Source organism: Siniperca chuatsi, linkage group LG16 (genome assembly GCF_020085105.1).
Source record: "Siniperca chuatsi isolate FFG_IHB_CAS linkage group LG16, ASM2008510v1, whole genome shotgun sequence".
NCBI lineage: Eukaryota > Metazoa > Chordata > Actinopteri > Centrarchiformes > Sinipercidae > Siniperca > Siniperca chuatsi.
In genome coordinates this window covers 10,810,427-10,831,464 of record NC_058057.1, presented here as the reverse complement: position 1 = coordinate 10,831,464, position 21,038 = coordinate 10,810,427, and the positions used below count along the sequence as shown (strand labels likewise).

Here is a 21,038-nt window from a genome sequence, read left to right as displayed (position 1 = left end):
GACAGAAAAAATAAAAAAAGAAGAATGAGAAGGAGGACACAGGGAAGTGAGCGGAGTGAGGAGAGTGAGCCAACGTGACAGGCAGAAGTAGGAGAGGGGGTAGGGGGGTCCAAAAGTTGGCCTCCAGTCCCTGAGACCGTTTCAGACAGACAGAAAGACGGGGCGAGAGATTCGAAGGAGGAGGGTATTTGGGTGTCACTGTCAGCCTGTGTTGTCCTGAGCATGTTGCCACTCTCTGCTGACCTTATACCTCTGTACATGCTGCCGTTATTCAAGGTATTTTGGGTTCTTCCTCATAGATGAGTATGGTTGCCAACTGCTGTAATCACAAGCACACCAGTCACATGACGCAACTGACACCCTGGAGATATTTGGAAAAGGGTAGAGACAGGATGGGGAGAGCCACAGAGAGACAAGAGCAGTGTAGAATGAAAGCAGGAGTGAAAAAAAGGAGGAGGAGGAGGAGGAGGAGGAGGAGGAGGAGGAGGAGGAGGAAGGGGGAGAAAAGGAACGTACGGGACAGGATTGTGAGAAAGAAGATATATAAATATGGGTTCAAACCAGCCAAGTGTCTCTGGCAAGACGCTGCTGCTCCTAGTCCCAGGCACAGCTCGCTAAGTGATAGAGAAAGTAATTAAGAGAAGCCTGTTCAAGTAGATAGGCCTGTAAAGGAGATTTGAAGAGGGGAACTGATTGTGCATGTCTGATTCCAGCTCTTCAGAGAGTTCTCAGCCCCAAGGCTTAGCTTTCAAAGGGCCGTCTCTTTCCCTGTCTATCTCTCCGTCTCTGTCTGTGACATATATCTACAAACAAAATATGACTCTCCCTCTTTCCACATATCAAGCACACATGTTCATGGTAGTTGAATGTAGGACAAAGAGAAGGGGAATTTAGGCAAGAGGAGAAGATATCTCTCTTAGCATCTCTCTTACCATGTCAGAGCTTAATAAAGACATCACTTTTTACATCTATCTATCATCAATCTATCTATCTATCTATGTTTACATGAAGTAATACGAACTATGGCTCAATAGAAGCATCTTGTTTCCTCTTGCTATGTATAGGAAATAAGGTAGCACTGTTGGACTTGAAAGTTTGCACGTCTTTTCCAAATAGTGAGCCACCTCTGAGTACATAGACGTGCTTGAAGGCATGATAGAGCAACACTGCCACCTAGGATGGGTGACGCCATATTGCAGATAGACTTGGACTAAAGTAAGTCTGCTGTCTCTGTCTTTGAGGATACTACAACACAAGTCTGACTTGAGTTGCATGATTTACACATCAAATCTGACAGGGTTTTTTTTTCATTGTCCTCAATGTCCTCCAAAATATTCACCATACATTTCCACCTTTTTTTCCATTTACAGGAAAGCTCCCCATATTTCAGGGAGAAGTAAGCACACTGTGCAGCTATAGGAACACAGACAGACATATCTCTGATAAATAAAAAATGTCTTTAGTTTGGTTTATTTATGTTTTTTTCATGTTTATGTTTTTTAAGGTATAGGATAAACAGAAAAAGGACATTCTTCTTCTTTCATCTTCTGTTTTCAAATGTAGATGAAAACCAACACTGAGTTAAATGGAGTTTTGGGGAAAGATTTATAAAAACAGAAAATTATTAACAACTTACCAGTACTGCCTTTGGCTACCATGCTGCGAAACAAGTGTCTGAAATAAATACATTTTGATTTTAATGGACAATTTAATTGATAATAAATAGCTAATTCCAAAAAACGATCTTTTGAAACACAGGTATGTGTTATGATGATTATCATTCCATAATATGATCTTTCAGTAGGCATTGCCATCTTACTTCAGAGATATTAGCATGTTTAGGGCAGCTGGAGACTTGAGGTCCAAAAGGTTTTCCTGCTTCACATCAATCTGAGTGATGGCAGTCAGAGCCTAAACCTCAGAGCCTCTGCTGTTCACTGAGTCCATCATCCAAGGTCAAAATCACACTACACATACTGAGCAAGTATGCCAGAGTTAAAGATTTTAAAACTTTAAGCATGTCAATTTGTTTGTTGTTTTCAGTTGCTTCAAATCAACATCCACGCTGTGCCATGATGTGGAGGGAAAAACTTGGGTTACTACAGTGATTTTGTCAGAAACCTTGTGAACACTGGAGTGCGGTTGACTCCGTCTCTGTACACTGTCTAGTAGTAATAATGTAATCATGTGATCAAACATAGGGAAGATAAGTGCACATACCTCAGAACAAACTTGTACGTTTTCTACCCAGAAAACTGAAATTATAAAGGCCAACGAAACTGATCTACTGGTGACATCTACTGGATAAACTGCATTGTTGCTGTTTCAAAGGAAAAAAATGTATCCATCCAAATATATCCTCAACTTGGCGTCCTCTGCTGGTAAGAAAGTGGACAAGTCAACAGTTCTTGAACTTAAAGGGTTGTGAACCTTTCAGTACAACAACTTCCTAAATCACATTTGACACTTTCATCGTTGAGACAGTTTCACAGTTTAAAGTGGTCCAACATATATGAGGCTATAATACAAATTAAAATACGTACGGTCCGATGATATTTAGGTCTAATAAGTACAAAATGAAATGCAAACTGTGAGAAGAAAGTCTCTGCATAAAACAATCTTCCAACAGAACTAAAATTAATCGCGTCTCCTTTTATCAACAATTTTATCATTTTACTGAGTAAAGAAGTGAAAAACAGACCACACGTGTTTGAGATTGTGCCACTTTTTTCAGGGTTTCAAATAGAGGAATATGTTGAGGGGGAAAGAAAATCAAACTATACATCAATTTAAAAATCTTTATTTTTATCGTGACCCCGCTCCAATGTGTCCAGTTGTCCTTGCTTTTGTGTGCTTTTTTCTTATTATAATCCTCTATTGCATGTTGTTAGATAGAGGAGGAAATGCAAATAAGTTAATAAAACTAAAACGACTGAAGAGAGGTACATTACTTTATTTAAATGGAAAGCTAATTACGGTATGTGGTTGGCCTTGGTGTCTGAAAAAAACCTGCATCTGTCATGCGTTTCACCACTGTCGTAAAACGTCTCTGTCTGCTGCGACAGCACTTTGCGGCAGCAGGGAAATCGAGGAGAAAGCAGCGACTAACGTCGCCAGCGGATACGTTATCGCCTCAAAAACCCCTGGATTTATGTAATATTCGGTCAGCAAACTTGTACATTGATTGTATTTCCCTCCGCCTTGTGGATGAGATTGTGTTCAGCGTTTTCCAAGCGTGAATCTCCACCTTAATGCGGTGGGATGGCCACAGTGCCGCCTGGGCCTAGTAGCGCACTGACTGCATCCCCGGCTGAAATTCCTACTTTCCCCGGTGCTGGGAGCGCAGACCCGGCGGGGGAAGACGGAGAGCCGGCCTGCCATAGGGAGGACTGTGTACCCGCCGATACGGGGACGAAGTCGCAGCCGGTAAGCGAAGTCAAAACGTCGGTTAAGAAGAAGCAGAAAAACATGCTAGCGCGAGCTAGCCCGGCGGCACTGCACCTCAAAATGCAAGCCCGAGAGCAGCAGCAGCTAAACGGCTTGGTCAGCCCTTCGGAGAACGCTGACAGCCACCAACACACAGGAAACCGGCCTGACAATCCCAGACCGTCCGTGGACAACTGTGACAGCAGCAGCAGCGGCAGCAATGAGGGGGCTCCAGCCGCTAGAAACAATAGTGAGCATTGCCAACACGAAGGCCACAGCCCCTTCTCCGAAAACGGCAGTCACTCTCCTTTGGTTAACAATAGCATGAACGGGATGCCGAGTTTCACAAGAACTGAGGCGGCCCACCCCGGGGACGAAGGGAAAGAGGAGTTTGACCACACGGAGCCCCCGAGACCGCCGAGCGACGAGCCGCCGGACGCTGCCGGGCCCGGCGAAGAGGAGAGTTCAGCTGACCCGCAGCAGCCACCAGCCGCGGAGCTGGCCCGGCTCGACCTGAGCAGCTCTCCCGGCCAAGCGGAAGAGGATAGCCACGGCATCCGCTATGTCCGCTATGAATCCGAGCTGCAGATGCCGTGGATCATGAGACTGATCACCAAGGACTTGTCTGAGCCTTATTCAATTTACACGTACAGGTACTTCATCCACAACTGGCCGCAGCTCTGCTTTCTGGTGAGTATGCTACGGAAACCATCTCAATGTGAAGAAAATGCTCGTATTCACTCTTTATCTTTGTTCATCAAGTCAAAATAAAGTGTGAGCTACCCTCCATGGACTTCGGTTACCTGAAGCTGCTTACCATTGTTGGGGCTGGGTGTGACTGCATGCTTATAGCTTTCCATCACCTGTCAGTGTGTATCAAAGGCAGCCATACAGAGTGCTGAAATGTACTGAGAATAAACACACTCAGATTAAACAAGCATATATATATATGTCTCACTGATAGCACATTGGTTTGGAGTTTGTATTGTATCTGTTGACAGAGCTACAACACCCACTAGTCTATCACAAAGCCTTCATCCTTGTTCATTTTTGTGGATTTCAGTCTGAATTAATAGCTGTCCAATCAAGAAAAATTGAACTGACATAACATATCCCTTTTAGTTCATCACTGATGTAAGGGTCATATGTGTACAGGTATTTAGTAGCAAGCAAAGTTTTAAAACCCTTACTTTCCAGTTTTAGAAGAGAGTAATGTGACTAAAGTAGGTGTTTTCTCTTGCACCTACAGTGTCTAGTAAGGGTTTTCTACTTTGATAAACACTGTCTTTTCTTTGTTTATCCTCTAAGCCCCAAGGTCATAAACTTCCCAGTTCCAGTTTGTCTGGAACGCCACATGTGACATAAGAGGAAGTTCCATGAAATAAAGGTCAGAGGTCAGCTCAGAGAGCTGGCAGGATGACAGGAACTGTACAGGAACTGTTGCTAGGCTTTCAGCAGCCATCCCACACTCAGAGGACCTAACTATTGTGTGTGTGTGTGTGTGTCACAGGCCATGGTGGAGCAGGAGTGTGTCGGAGCCATCGTATGTAAACTTGACATGCACAAGAAGATGTTCCGCCGTGGCTACATCGCCATGCTGGCCGTGGACTCGAAACACAGAAGGAAAAGCATCGGTGAGATCTCGACTCTGTTGTTTCATAATGTGGAGCCGAGACCAAGTTGCACAACAGCGTCTTTTGTGCTTTCTTTGACAACCAAATATCTTTATGCAAATGTGATATTTAGATAAGTTATACACTCTCAGTTAATGTGTAACACTATACTTTAAATTTAAGCGGCATTGTTCACCATTTGCCTTTCTTATGCTATCGGAAGTCAAGCCAGAAAAATAGAAAAACCAAGTGTTCTTTTCTTAAAGGTTTGTGTTTTGTTTATTTGCGTGCCGTCACTGACTTAGACTCTTCTGTGTCAGGTACTAATCTGGTGAAGAAGGCCATCTATGCCATGGTGGAGGGTGACTGTGACGAGGTAAGATAAGATTCCCACTGGAGGATGTCTCAAATCAATTCACATGTCACCCTTTTTCAAGCCATGTTTTAATACATCCAGGGAATATTTAAAGTTTTTGAGAAAAGCCTAAAACACACTTATGGGTTCATACGTATGCAGTAGACTAAGGTACAGTCTTGCATTTACCGAGCCAGATTGTTAGAAACCAAAAGTCCCTGGAAAATACAGTTAATACATAAAATAACAACACATTCTAAATGATATTAGAATAAACAATTTGTGTACATTTGGCATTTGATTTTTGTTTTAGTTTGTTGTTGGTTCAACACCAAAGGCTCTGTGCGAGCATGAACCAAAAGAAATAATTTGCTGCTGATATTTCAAGGTCCATTTTGCCTGTCCTTCACTTATCTAAGCTGGTAAGCTTACTTTGATTGTCAGCTACTCTGAGCCTTTCAGTCTCTTCCCTCTACTACAAACTATTTCACTTGCTCTAAATCTCTGAATAGCTGCATACTCACCCACCCGCTTCTTACACACAGTACATTTTGAAAGAATTTGAAATCTCCAGAAAGGCCAGATGTTTGAGGTGGAAATGAGATTCCATATTAAACTTTCTCCAATCTCTTTGTTGACCAAAGGGCTGTCACCATGATTCACCACAGTAATCATTTTTTCTGTTGGTGTGATTGTGTACACACAAGGGTACCAAGTACATGCTTTTGTAGAAATGTATTTTTGTCATCAATCAAGCAACTGCAAACACTGTAACTCTATTGCAAGCTGCATTTTTTTTCAGCTTTGGTGCTTGTGTGTCAGCAGGCATTTTTTGTACAGATCCCAGCAAAACATTATAACCTGGATCCTGGAAACTAAAAAAGCATACAGCATTTTTACAGGTTTTCTTAACACTGACTAAAATGCATCACTTCACACTATTGCCGACTATTTTTTTTTTCAAAGCGTACCATATGTTTTTTTTTAAGGCTGATTGTGTAAGCTTCCAGGCCATATTGGTTTGTGGTTTTGTTCGTAGGAAAATATCCCAGACTACCAAATGCAATTTGTCTTCAGACTTTCCCAACTGGTTTGCATGTAAATGCATTGCCTGTTGACAGCAAACTTGTACAACTTGAATGTCAACACACAAATAAGAAAGATTGCTAAACTATCACTTCTTTCATCTGCATTACTACGTGATAACATATCTTTGACAGGTAGTGGTAGTGGATCACCTATCTCAAGCATGTTTAAAATAATGTCTGCTTGATTGGCAAAATTTTGCAAAATGAATGGAAACTAATAGCTGCTGGGAAAGTGAGGAAATGATTGTGATAACTTGTCTACGCTTTGGAAAATGGTAGTTAGGAAATTGTACAATGTTTAGGCTGCAAACAGCCTATGCTGTGTTTAAAATGAAACACAGCATGTAATAGACAAATAGTGGTTTATTTATGTATGTACATGTACACACACCTTAGAATTCACCATGACAGGGTTTTTCTGGCCCAAATTTTTATTTATTTTTTTTAATCGTAGAACATTGGCAGTTAGATAGGCATTGCCGATTGATTCAATCCATCGTCAGTTGTCAATTAAATTGACAATCGGCCCAAGCCTAGTGTACTGTGCTTTTCCTACCACAAAAGAAGTCAAAAATGTCTCCATGAAACAGTTAGTCTGCTGTAGCATAATGAAGCAGTGGGAATCAGCTTGCTTATGTCAGACAAAGGTTTATTTCAACAACCTTTAAACTGTCTTTTTTTATCCTTCATGTATTTAACACACATAGAAATCGAATATGAGACATTAAGTGTGTTTACATGGACTTAAGTATCCCGGTTATGATGAGGCTTATCCCAGTTTTGATCATATTCAGGATATGGCATTTAGATGCACAAGCACAAAAATGGGATACTTCAAAAACCCGATCATAGGAGGGATACTCTAGTCCATGTAAACACGCTCATTGTGGTGTAATTAGCAGCTAGCTTACTCATTGAAGCTATTCTTGACCAACAACAGCTGACACCCCAAACTACTCACAGTATCTAAGAGGTCAGTTGCCATAAAGCTTTGCTTTGCATACTTTTTGTAATTATATACAAAACCCAGCTCTCTTTTGTAAGTATCTGTAACTAGCTTGCTAGCTAATGAGATACAACATGTAACTAAGGCCGCTTTAGAGTCATGGGGTTGAGTGTCTTTTGTTTACAAAGGGTTACTCTAGTGCTTAGCCTAGGATAAACAATGAAGCTATCACTGCACTGAACCAACAGTGATGAAATTGATATTGATCCTATGTCAGCAAGTAAGCTAATTTCCAGTATGGTCAACATTTTCCTTGAATAGGCTAAAACATGAAAAACTACAGTTAGGGCCCATCAACAGTCCATAACAACTAAATATATCTTTTGTACCAGTTTCTGAAAAAGTAGTAAACCATATAAGGATCCACTCATGTATACAACAACACACTGACATGGCCATCTATGTGTCCCCAGGTTGTATTGGAGACTGAAATCACCAACAAATCAGCCCTGAAGCTGTACGAGAACTTGGGTTTTGTCAGAGACAAGCGGCTGTTCAGATACTACCTTAACGGAGTGGACGCGCTGCGGCTCAAACTGTGGCTCCGCTAGAGGAAAGAAGAGGGGACAGGGGAGGATGGGACAGCGGGTGCTGTTCACCTCGTACGCTATCAGCTTGACAGCCTCAGCTCTGCCCTGGTCATTTCACTCTTATATACACACTCACACTCACACACACACACACACACGCCGAAGTACAAACATAAGGAGTATGCACATAGGTATGCATAGACACGCAAACACACCCACCCTCTTTTTGTCCTTGACCTCTAAACAACTGTTGTTTAGGCAGAAACGGACTGACATCCCACCTGATGTTTTCATGAAGGGGCCCCTGATACTTTCTGTGATGAGGAGGGGGCGAGTGAGGGTGGTCTCTGGGATGACCTTGACTGGGGACTAGGTGACCTTTTGACCTTCAAGCTTGGATGCCGCATTGACCGCGACGTGAGGTGTGAGGAAGCTCAAGTGAGGACGTGTGTCCGAACGCCAGAGGACATGGCACCACACCAAATCCTCCTGCAGAACACAGGACAAAAACAAACTTAAAGAAAACAACACCACGCGAAATAAGGAAGCAGGGCGGTAAAAAAACAGACTGGGAAGAGAATATTTGTGGAGTTTATTTTTGTGTTTCTTTTTTAACCTTGTAAGTTCGGATGGTTGACGGAAAAGCTATAGTATGACTGTGTGTTTGTACCACCTCATGTCTTTTTGGAAAACGAGTGTTTGGCCTGTTTTTGTGTGCATGTGTATGTGGCGTGCTTGGTTTCACTGTGAGCAAGTGAACGTGTTTGTGTGACTGTGTGAGCGCATGCTTGGTTGGACTTGTGCGTACTATTGTTTTTTGTTTCCCATCCTGTCCAATGGGCGCAGCTGCTCCCTGCTGCTGTTTCCATCACCTGCCTCAGCCTCCAGGACTGAAGCCTGTAAAGATATGCATGCATTTATTTTAATGTGAGTGCGGGAAAAAGCGTGACGAGTGTGTGTGTGTTGATTAACCCAGTCTGAGGCTAACCCTCCGAATCCCTTCCTGTGTTTGGTGTAAGCGTGTTGGTGCAGAGCGGTTGATCGAAACAAATCACTCCATTAGCACCTCAAACTACGCCCAACTGGTGGATCTGCCACCTCTTCGCTTCAGTGTCCTTCACTAAATCTCTCATCATCAAACCCTGACAGTATGGGTGAGGAGTTCAATCTTTTTCTTCAGAACTTTTTTCCCAAATGCACTGCCAGCTGCAGACTCCTTGCCAATGATGATGTGGTCAAATGTGTCCAAGCCGTATCAGTTTACTCTTTTTAGATTATTCATCTGATTCTCCTCATTGCAAGTGCCACTCAATCCATCAGCGCTCTCAGCCACAACTGCAGTGATCTGCCCGCTAGCAGGCGTGACACGGCAGCCTCGGCCCGGTTCTGATCTGCGCTTGGCACCAGACCGGAGGGCGAAGTGTTACATATGCTGGATTCCTGTTTGAGTGCGTGTGTGTGTGTGTGTTATGTCTTGATAAAAAAAGGAAAATAGACAAGTATTCTTAGCAGATTATATTTTATTCTTTTGTTCGCTTTCAGTTCATTTTGTCTACTATACACCTGTATAACCTCATGCTGCCCATAAGCAGCTGAGTCCACATTGCACTTCCATGGTGCCCTAACTTGATGCACAACCAACCTCGCTAACATTTAATGATCTCCAGCCTGGAACACGTCATAGATGCACCCAGATGTTCCAATCCACACTAATTATGGCAAACAAAGTTTGCTTCAGCCACTTCTGTTTTTTCTTCAAAGTAAAATGAACAAAGGCCAGATGCACCTCTTTGGAACTTGCTGCAGTGTGGATGTGTACGTATGAATGTGTCTTGTTATTTTGACAGTGGTGTGGATCTGTTCTGTAAGACTTTAATTTCTCTACTTACAGAGGAAGCACAGGAAAATCGGAGCCTTTTTTAGGTGCTGTGTTTTGCTCCAGCCATATAAGGACAACAGGAAGGAACAAATCACACGCTTTTTTCTTCTTTTTTTTTTTTTAGCTTTCCAGGATTGGTGTTAGTGTTTGATGCGATAGAAAGGGCAGGAGACAGTTTGGTTGAGGGGAGAATTTTTCAGTCAAATTTGGAGACGACCTACATCACAGGTTTGCAATTTAAAGTAAACTTTTGTTTTCCTTGTAGCTCTATAAATTATGCAATTAGACATCTGTGTGCTTTAATCCTGCCTACAATATTCAGAGTACAAAGCACTGCAAGACACTGCCATGTGGCACAACTGAAAATCAGAGCAAAATCTGCTATAAAATCTTGACTGCAGAACAAACAAAAGTCTCCAGAAAACATTTGTGGTAGTCCAATGTTTTAATGATTTAAGGACTGATGAGCTAGTCTCTATGAATGACACTACAGGACCTTGTTCGTGTTCCCCTTTCAGCAGTTCAGCTGAGATATTTCATCCCAGGAGCCCAGGACTGAAAGTGACAATAGATGTTTACAGAGCTGCCACCCACATAACCGCCTGTGTATGTACGTTTGTCTGTGTGCATTTGGAGCAATGGATCAGATGACCCATTTTCCTCTTTTAGTTTTTTTTTTGTTTCAGATTTGTATACTAGTGTTCTATTCATCAGATTTATTGTTTTGTTTTTTGTGAATCATCTGGGAGGGGGGCGGTTTGGGTTGATTTATCAGATGTAATTTTTATTTTTCATTTCTGTGCTACTTTAGCCCATCCAGAGGTGTTACGAGATTTATGAGCAGTTCATACCGGGCATGTGAAAACGCTCTAGACCCTGCTCCTCTGACACTGTTTCAATTATCACCCTGTGTAAACTCCGGGATTATTTTGGAGGTTCCAAACTTCTGTCCCTGTGTTGGACACTTGTTCTCTTCTTCTTTGTCCCCTCACTGTCCCGGCCTTTTCTTCTTATGTACAGTGACTACTGATGGATGAAAGGACAAGATAGGTAACACCTTACAAAATGAACCTTTCAAACCAGTTGTCGGTATGAGGAGGTGTTTTAGATTTTGAAGGAAATCTAAAATCTTTTTTTGTTTTACTCCTGTGAAACTGGCAGTTCCATTAGGTGTCTGGGCATTACAGCCCGTCTCAAAGAGCCAAAGGGCTCTGTTTACACCTCGATCACAGACCGAAGGGCTTCGTCATCAATATCAGTTTGTAGCCATGGCTTGTGGTGTTGCATAGTTTTACCCAGCTCTCTCTGACAATGCATTTGGAATAAGTTTTGACTTGACATGCCAGTTCAGTGTTCATGTCGGAAGCATTTTTTTTTTTTTTTTCCCCCTCGTCCTGGACATCTGCTGTGCTATCCAGGCAGCTTACTGTAACAATCACAACCCCGCTTCTCTGCCCTCTCCCGGGGCGACATCTGCCATCCTACATTTTGAGTGTTATAATCATAAATTCCCAGAGATACCAGTTTGTTGATGAGATAAACAACTTTTGTCTTGGCTGTCATGCTGCGCCACAAAAAGCTGTGGTCCCTACAACCAACCAACCACAGCAACTTCCTGCAGTCTTTTCGGGGCAGCTGACACTGCCTCCACCGCCAACCATGAGGTGTGCAAAGGGGAGAGCAAAAGGTCGTTTTGCATGTCAGATTTCTGTTCCCCCTGTTCCTTTTCCCTGTCCCCTCACTTGATTTTGATCTGGAAATGTCCGATAGCTTTTATTTAATGTGGAAAAAAGAACACAGAAATAAATTATTTGATTTTTTTAATGCTGTAAACTGGGTTATCTTGTCTGCTGTCGAGTGGTTTTCATTTAAATCATAATTCACACTTCAGAAGAAAGAGTCACAATCAGACATCTAAAAGAGTTGTTTATTTGATCACATCCTGTTTCATATCTACATAAAGAGACAAAAAAGTGTCTACTATTTTACATCACAGTTACCCTAAAACAGTATTATTGCATATAAACAGGCAGTTGTACATTAAGCATATCAGATGGCTTAAAGTTACAGAAAATATATTTTCTTTATCGTCACTGGTCTTACAAACATGGCTCAAATGAGTAGTGTTCAAATATCTCTTGCATCTTTTCTGTGTGAACTACAGCAGAGAAGTTTTGATTAAATGATTACCCTTATTTTCTCTCAAAACTTAAGGACTTTATCTGACTGCAACTCATTGCACCTCAGCAATGTGACATTCTTGGGCCCAACGTGTCGGCCAAAACGTCTCCTTTATCTGTCCTTGTCTGAACCAGATTAACACACGAAAACCACTATTGTGCAAAATGAGCTGGTTTAAAAAAAATTCACTTGTGAAAATATTAACTTCTGCCCCTGTGTCTTCAAAGTTTTTGCTTTTACAGCCAACAGAAACACTTCATTCATTAAAAAGAAGTCTGTATGAATAGACTTAGACATAGTCATGCACTTAAAAAAGAAACATTTTGCAAGTGGCAAAAGAATTAATTCATATCAGAGTTATATTGTACATCAAAATCTGTTTTATGCTACATACTTTTGTAGGATTATGGTATTTTGTATGTGCGTCTCACAGTAACTTTTATGAACAAATGCCTTTGAATAAAACATTTACATTTCCACAAAATTCACATTTAAACGAAGCATTAATTCAAATGAATTGTACATGAAGGAAATCTTGCTTTAAGGAATAGTTCAGCATTTTGGGAAACAGGCTTATTCACTTTTTTTTTTGCAGAGTTACACGAGAAGATCGCTACCACTCTCATGTTTGTCTGATGAGTATGAAGCTAACTTTACAGCCAAGAGACGCTTAGCTTAGCATAAAGCCTGGAAACAGCTAGCCTGGCCGAATGTAACAAAATCTGCTTACCAGCACTTCTAAAGCTCACTAATTACCACGTTATATGTTATTTAACAGTTAGCAGTTGTAACCAGCAGAGACTCCAAAAAGTCACTGCTCCCAGCCAAGTGATGGTTCGTCTTATGACCCCTGAAAAACAGCAAATTGTCGTTTTTACACTTACTTTTTGTACTGATTAAACAAACATGTTTATTAGTGAGCTTTTAGAGCTGCTGGTAGGCAGTTTTTGATGCCTTTGGACAGAACCAGGCTAGCTGTTTCCCCCCAGTCTTTATGCTAAGATAAGCTAACCGGCTGCTAGCTCCAGCTAACGGACAAATATGAGAGTGGTATCTATCTTCTCATCTAACTCTCGGCAAGAAACGACTGGGCGTATTTCCCAAAATGTTAAACAATTCCTTGAAAAATCTTAGATATGTAGCAAGAATTAAAACTTTATTTACACTAACACGACTGACCCCAAGTCAGCTACATATACAGTACATATATTTACATTGTTTATGTAGTGTAACTCTTCTACAGCCCTTTTTTTTTATTACTTGACAGAAAACCCGCTGGTCCACACTTTCCCCCTCAACTCCACAAAGCCAAAACCTTAATTTACCGGCAACACTTTTATCCTGCCAATACCATACTAATGCATTTTGTTTTTACGAGCAGCCATTAGTCAAATCACCTAACAACATTCAGAAAAGTGCTCACATTGGTACTTTTAGAAAGAGGGGGGAATACGAAGCTGACCGTTGCGCAGCCTGTGCAAATTGTGTCCTATACGCAGTCATACTCTGTGGATCAGATGAGTCATAGCCAAACAGCCCAGGGTGGTAGGAGATGTGGTAGTCATAGCGACGGGGGTGTTCGCAGAGCCTCCTTTACAGGCGCATCAGCCATTGGTCACCGACAAAAGGAGGCCAAAAGGGTCTCATCAGAACTCATCCTCGGAGCTGTCAGCCAGCAACATGGCCTGGTCCTGACGGCTGGTTCCGGGCTCTCGAGGTTGCTGTGGAGGAAAAATAAACTTAATACTCGACACAAGATTGATCCTCAATAGCAAATGAAACTAGTAATAACAAATGATAATTACAAGTAGCGTATTGACCTCTGGCTGTCTGACCTTCCTCCTCTGGTGTTTGAAGCTGTTCCTTCTTTTGCGGTGAATCATCCGGATGCTGTAGAGGGCGCCGACGATTAGCAGGGCTCCAGTGATGCCAATGCCCACAGGGGCCAACATCCCAGACACATAACCCGCCTGCCGAGGGTGGAGACACAGGGGTCAAAACGGAGCAGTCGTAAACATGTCTAATCCAGGTAAATCCATTTAATCTTTCTTGTACCCCAAATTATCAAAAGTTGTGGTGGTTAATTTGCCTAGATGAAGGGATTTACGCAACCTAACAGGTAAGACAGATGTAATTCTATATTTTTCTCATTGTCAACACATACCATGAAAAGAATGAGTCTGTCACTGTTTTCTGATTTCCCCACCCTGTCTGTGGCTCTCAGCACCAAGCCCATTTGTAACTATGAAGATATAAATCTTTAAAAACAGGTTACACACAGTGGTGTGCAAAAGTGTTTGCCCCCTTCCTGATTTCTTATTTTTTTTGCATGTTTGTCACACTTAAATGTTTCAGATCATCAAACAAATTTAAATATTAGTCAAAGATAACACAAGTAAACACAAAATGCAGTTTTTAAATGAAGGTTGTTATTATTAAGGGAAAACAAAATCCAAACCTACATGGCCCTGTGTGAAAAAGTGATTGCCCCCTAAACCTAATAACTGGTTGGGCCACCCTTAGCAGCAACAAGCGTTTGCGATAACTTGCAATGAGTCTTTTACAGCGCTGTGGAGGAATTTTGGCCCACTCATCTTTGCAGAATTGTTGTAATTCAGCCACATTGGAGGGTTTTCGAGCATGAACTGCCTTTTTAAGGTCATGTCACAGCATCTCAATAGGATTCAGGTCAGGACTTTGACTAGGCCACTCCAAAGTCTTCATTTTTCATCACCCATTGTAACAGTGTGTCTTCTTGATGTGTTTTTAATAGTGTTTGGACAACAATGCTCTACGGCAAAGAGGAATAACATATTGGGCTTTGGCTACAGAGGCAATACCTGTTAGTAGGATCACTTAATTCTTGGTTTTGGTCTTTTCATGGGATTTGTTAAGAATAATTAAAATATAGAATATTAGCAGCTTAATCCTTAATCTCACTTAGAAAAGAAATAAAGGAAACAGACATTTTTTGAAGGACAACCAAGACTTTTTAAGGACAGCAGGGGGCAGTATTACCTTTTCTCTGATTAGCTCTACCCAGCTCCTCACTGGAAGAAAAGAGCCATAGATTTAGCAGGGCAACATACTTGAAGACTCTTTTAATCTCTTTTACAGGTAGTAGTTTAAATATTCCTGTGTATGTGTAGTCTGGTCATTTTTAAGAAGGCAACAAGTAATTGTATGAGCACTGAATACATGCTATTGTGTATTCCTATTAGATATTCCAAAGCTGATAAAAAAAAAAAAAAAAAAAAAAAAAAAGATGAAACCATGTTCACATACTCAGCCCCTGGTTGCGTTGAACCCAGACAGGAGGTGGAGGGATGAGGCTATAAGGAGGCTGCGTTGAGGATGTTTTAGGTGATTCAGTTAGGTCCTCTTCACTCTCATCCTCCACCGATTCCTCAGAGTTCTCATCGTCCTCATCTTCATCTGGCTCCTCTGCGGGGAACAAAACAAAGTCATCTACTCAGCAGCCAAGAACGAAGGGTCACGTTCATTTAAAAATGATACTTAAAATTAAATCATTTTTCAGTCGGCGATAAAACTCGTCATACCCTCAGACTCCACCTCCTCTAACCCTGATCTGGATTTGTGCATCGACTGATGGGTTGCCATGGCAACCGTTGTCATAGCACGCTGGAGGGATGAGAAGGAGGGGCCGGTGGTGGGCAAGTTCTCTTCAAGGTTTGGCGTCCTCACAGCGCCTACATGTCGCAAATCACATAGCACAAGGAGAAAGCAAGAGAAGTGGAGGTTTTCACACACAGTGTGTACAACTTTCAGCTCCGACCCACAGCTCATTTTAACATCTGATAATGTGTGAGAGTGCAAGATGTCTGATTACACTTTGGGTGAACTTCTGTTGCATGTGTTTCAGTGATTCAGACATTCACAGACGCATCTCAGACACCAAGCAGCACTGCATTGGCAGTTATGTTGGAAATGCACGCATACAATAAGCAAGGATGGACATCATCCAATGCCTGAGGACAATGTGGTAGCTTCTCACTTTCAAGACTGACTCTTAAGTGTGAGATGGTTTTCCACTACCAACCAAGAGACATTCATGCATGTCCAAAATGATGAATTCTCAAGCCCAAGTTTCAAGTTTCAAGTTCACATTAATGCTGAAGTGACATGAATTCCAACCATCCTAGATGGAAAAATGCTTTTATCACACTAAACCAAAAAAATTGTGGTACTTTTCTTAATAGAAAACAGCGCTGCACCATCATCATGTACTCTGGCACTATAAGTCCACTTCAAACTGGGTTTTAAATGCATATTCTCATGCAGTAAACATATTATGTTGGTGATACACTTTCTGAAATGAGTAGCTCCATCACACATGAATTATCACCCCAACTATGGTATGCTTTAGAAAATGGTTGGCAGTAACGTGAAGTACATATGATTTGTAGAAAAAAGGCTAAACATGCAAAAAAAAAAAATGGTATCATTATCATTCATTCTGGTCCTGCCACATCACCTCTCTCAGAATGATCCTCCGACTCAGTTCTGGCTTGTCGCTGTGAAACAGACGGACCAGAGGAGCTGATTGGCTCCAGAAGCTCAGCGCCAGACGTCTGCCAAGGTGACGTCCAGTCTGGCATCAGCAGGGGTGGGGCATGCGAGGGACCATCGCTGTCTGTCTCCACGGTGACCAGCTGGTCCAGGTCCACCTCTGACACAGGCCTTCCTCCGGTCACCATGGCAGCAGGAGGCTGAGCGCTGCCGGCCACCAGTGTGACCGCTGCCGCTTCTGCAGGTGCCCCCTCTGGTGTGACATCATCAAAAGGCTCAAAGATGAGAGGGAGAGCCTCCGATGACATGGTGCCCTCTGTGGCTTCATCCTGAGACAGCGGGACCACAGTGTCCACTGTAATTGTGTCAACACAAGCACGGAGACAGAATGAGGGTCAGGATATATGGCATGGTATTTCATTTCCAAAGGGCAGAATAGTTTGGACCTTCTGGTGAATATCAGTGAAATACTGCAGTCTGAACATGTTGTTTTTGTGGTCATGCTAGGTTCAATTCAGTGAGTAAACTAGGGCAAATGAATGAGGACAAGTTGAGGGTCTTGCAGTTTCTTTACACACAACTCTGCTGACAGCTTAAGATTAAAAATGTATATGTTTTCTATTGCAAAGCAGCAACTGTATTCGGCATATTGCGCCTTATGACAGAATGCAGCTTTTTGAAACAGGTACCTCTTTTGACATGCGGTTTTCTCATTAGCAGTACTTGCACTCTCTCAGAGCCGAGTTCACAGTGCAGCTAAGACACAATGAAAGGACGATTGTTTGAAAAATGGTCCTTTCTAGATAAGAGGCTACCACAGAGGGGGCCATCACAGGAAAAAAAACTGTTACTTACTGCATATCTCTCAGGCATTTCCTTTAGTCCAAAGCATTTCTAAAGTAGGCTGAAAAATGCAAATAAAGACTGCAATCCTTTTACATAATGCCATTTTGGGAATAGAGTTTTTTGTCAGCTTCCTTTCTGTTGGGAGGAAGCTTCACCAAACAGACAACCCCCAAATGGACGGCAGGAACACATATTGGCTCAGACAGACTCTTTTAATCCATTTCCCTCTCATCACTGAATAATAACCTGCCTGCTTCTTTACAATAGTCTGGATGGGGAGTGTGAAGGGTGGGAAAGAAAGAGGAGAGGTTTGGGGGGGTATATAGATAGAGAGAAATAGGGGTTGAATACTCCAAGGACTTGTATAATACACCCTGCCACTAGCCTTTTCCTGGCAGTTGTGTGTGTTCTCTCTTTTTTTCTTTCAGGCTCGAGTCAGGAATAGAAAGTAATTAGACTGCCACGGGTCCCAGCTGGGGTTCAAAGTGGAGCGAGGAAAAGCGGGCGCCTTCTTTGCCAATCATCAAAGGCAATCTCTGCCACTAGACGTGTCGCTTTCATTTCCGCCTCACTTTTTAATGAAGTCTCCTGAAACCTTGCAAATCCAGCGAGCCAGAAAATACGGACTGTTGTAGAGGGAAGTCTTAAAGGGGGACAATGACTGCAGAGCATTACCTTGCACCACTTTGGAGGGATTTTGTTTGTCTTAAATTTAGATATGTTGAATTTATGACCAGTAAGGGATTACAGAAAGTTTTACCCCAACAAAAATCCATGCATGTTCATTTTCCATCAACATTAATTGTATGTTTCTAATTTTTCTGACATACCTCCACTGGGCCTCGCTGCCTCAGTCCACAGGCTTTCTGGCCCATCCTCTCTGGGCATCAGGTTTGGTCCAATTTCAGGTAACAGGGGATCTGGGAGGGAGGATATTGTAGCTCCATCGTGGCCCCAAATTGACAAAGGTGTGGAGGAGACAAAAACCGATGGCGGGATGGGACTGTGGGAGGTCAGTTTCTGGACCCGTGCTCCAGGATTTGGAGGTTCTGTAGAGGATGGTGAGCTTGTTTCTGGGTCTTTATCCTGGAGAGAATCACCACGACCAGGTAGCTTTGTTGGGTCCTCCCCACCTTGGTCTTTGCTCTCTCTGGCTGTGATGCTCAGCTGTGGTGGTGCTGTGGAGGAGGGTAAAAATCCATCTGGAGTCAACCTTGTGATACTCACGGCTATGTCCAGCTGCTTTCTCCCACCTGTAGAACTTAATATAGGCCCACTGGTGACAGGTTTGTCCTCCTTTCTACCCTCTGGATCAACAGGCAGCACTGAAGCTGCCTCCGACTGTCTCTGAGCGTCTCCCATCTCAGACATGCTCCCGACCTTCTTTACCTCGCTCTTTTGGCTCCACGCCTCTCCGCCTACTTCACTCGGCCCAAATCTCCCATCAAGGCTGTCCCCGTTTTCTGTCTGCGTCACTGGAGCTATCGCCTGAGGTTGTCCATGTGAGCCAGCCCCTCCTCCTGCACCTGTATCTGAGGGTTCAGACTTTACATCTGGGGCGTTCGTTGACCCAACAGTTGTTACTAAGACGGCACACTGCTCGTCACAGCCGCTGTCCTGAGTGGGGGTGAAGTTTGGGAGGCGGACAGGGGTTCCATAGACACAGAGACAGGTCCCAGCCAGGAGGAGGCGATGGAGCGTCCCAAACATCAGCATCTCTGTCTCGTCTCAGTGCCTGCTGAGAGTGGACGCAAATGACAAATGCTAATAGGCTTAACTGAGGTGTGAACAGTCCCTGCCTGCAACTTCAACGCTTTGTCACCCAGCAGACATGTGGACAGAGAGACAAAGCAGAGGTGGCTGGGAAGGAAGACAGGTGACAGGGCATATTACAACTGCAACTGCAGATTAAAGGGTCAGAATGCAAAGCGTATTTCATTTGAGAACTTCATGTAGTCTGTGCTAACCGCAGAGACCACAGAGAACAGGATTAACTGTGCATTTCTGCCTGCATTTGCTTTGATGCTGCAGTAGCAGGGTTTGAATAAATTCGGATGAAATTCCTTTTCATCTCAGACTCTTCTGTTCTGTTTTGTATAAACAGAAGGAAAGAAATGCTGGGCACACACACACACACAGACACACAGAGGGAGAGTGACAAACAGAGGGAGACAGAGTAGGAATCTGACACAGCAATCCTTAGCACCCCTCCGCACTTCACCTATAAATAGCACCAGGTTTTCTATCCTCCAGGATCCTCTACAGATGGCTCCATGAATGTTACATTTTTACACCACACAGACCTGCATCTCTCTAAATAGAGGGCAATATTCAAACAGCACATATGCACATTATCAAATCCCAAACTGCATTGAAAACAGAACGAAATGAAACGTCTGGTGTTAACAGGGGTGACACCCTTTCATGTTGCCTGAGTCAGACAAACGTCTGAGAGGAATCATCATCCAGTCCAACAATGTCACAATACAACCCACTTTTCTGCCTGCTTAACCCCCCCTCCTCCCCTTGATCAATACAGTTACGCACTCAGCCAGTATGCTCGTGCGGTCCACCACCTGATCAACATGATCGCTCGAGCATTTGGACTGTAAACAGATTCACAGAGATTACAATGCATCCTCCTTAAATCGCATCATCATATTCTGGCACTGAGAGAGAAATGCACATAAGGTAACAATTAAAGTCGCATAAGGCTGAAAATAAAACTGCCTTTACCTTCCAGAGTTCATGACGGATCGCTATACCTGGAGGACGCAGAGCTTCTCTTGCAATGTGCAAAAAAAAAAAAAAAAAAAAAACCCCAAAAATGCAGTTCTTACGGATACAAATTCAGGATAGTCTAGTGTAGAAAGCAAGGTGAAGGCTTGTTGTTGTGCAGCTCAGCGTCACTGACTGAAAGTCTCCGTCTTCTCTACGTATGTCCGCCTGCTGCCACCCAAATGCTTCAAATCTGCACGATTTATTCAAACCGACGGCTTTGACGTCTGCTTTATGATAACCGTGCTGTTGCCTTCCAGTGCATCTAGTCCTCGTTCATTTTCCTCTGCCTACTTTTGCATATTGTGTCTCGTTCTTTCCCAAAGGGCCATATCAGCTCCTGGTGCTGCTGAACGGACAGCTCCTTAACCTCAACTGAAAGGTCGCCTGTCATATATTATATGAAACTTTTTTTTGCTTGCTAAATTGATTTAAATGTAATCACATTTGTTGCAAACGAGGGAAATGTAACGTTCAAAATAATTAAGTTAAAAGCAGTACTTATCTGCCATCATTTGTTGGTTAATTAGTACTATTTGCTGTTGTAAATGGCATTTATCAGTAATCAGGATTAATGCCTTTATCTACACTTACATGATGGCTTGCAAGCTCTACACGTGCAAAAACTTCTTTTGAATGGAACTGTGGCTCGTGTGCTCAAGTTGTTTTTCACAGTTAGGTGTAACTCATATTTTCAGCGGAGATAGCAGCTCTGCAAAATATAAAGTTAATATAAAGTCAACTTTAACGAAAGGTGTCATGGGATATGTTCGGGATATTGTGTAAAGAGATCTGTGTTGGAAAAC

The 21,038-nt window shown here is 42.7% G+C and overlaps 2 protein-coding genes across 5 annotated transcripts; one reads left to right on the top strand and one right to left on the bottom strand.

Moving 5' to 3' along the window:
• The first annotated feature begins 2,908 nt into the window (after window positions 1-2,908).
• On the top strand, window positions 2,909-11,730 carry naa30 (N-alpha-acetyltransferase 30, NatC catalytic subunit). The gene is made up of 4 exons (XM_044170293.1): window positions 2,909-4,116; window positions 4,937-5,060; window positions 5,360-5,415; window positions 7,902-11,730. The coding sequence occupies exons 1-4, from the start codon at window positions 3,262-3,264 to the stop codon at window positions 8,037-8,039; spliced, it is 1,173 nt and encodes a 390-aa protein (XP_044026228.1). The 5' UTR covers window positions 2,909-3,261; the 3' UTR covers window positions 8,040-11,730.
• A 1,338-nt stretch (window positions 11,731-13,068) lies between these two features.
• LOC122863627 lies at window positions 13,069-20,612 on the bottom strand. 4 transcript variants are annotated; one of them, XM_044170289.1, is made up of 8 exons: window positions 20,191-20,612; window positions 18,285-19,189; window positions 16,574-16,963; window positions 15,639-15,788; window positions 15,364-15,522; window positions 15,097-15,128; window positions 13,884-14,048; window positions 13,069-13,799 (listed from the first exon to the last, which is right to left on the bottom strand). In XM_044170289.1, the coding sequence occupies exons 2-8, from the start codon at window positions 19,168-19,170 to the stop codon at window positions 13,725-13,727; spliced, it is 1,857 nt and encodes a 618-aa protein (XP_044026224.1). In that variant the 5' UTR covers window positions 19,171-19,189; window positions 20,191-20,612; the 3' UTR covers window positions 13,069-13,724. The 4 variants fall into 4 exon arrangements, with proteins under 4 accessions (XP_044026224.1, XP_044026223.1, XP_044026226.1 ...); XM_044170288.1 differs by having other exon boundaries at window positions 18,285-19,192; window positions 20,191-20,611; XM_044170291.1 differs by having other exon boundaries at window positions 13,914-14,048; window positions 18,285-19,192; window positions 20,191-20,610.
• Between the last annotated feature and the right edge of the window lie 426 nt (window positions 20,613-21,038).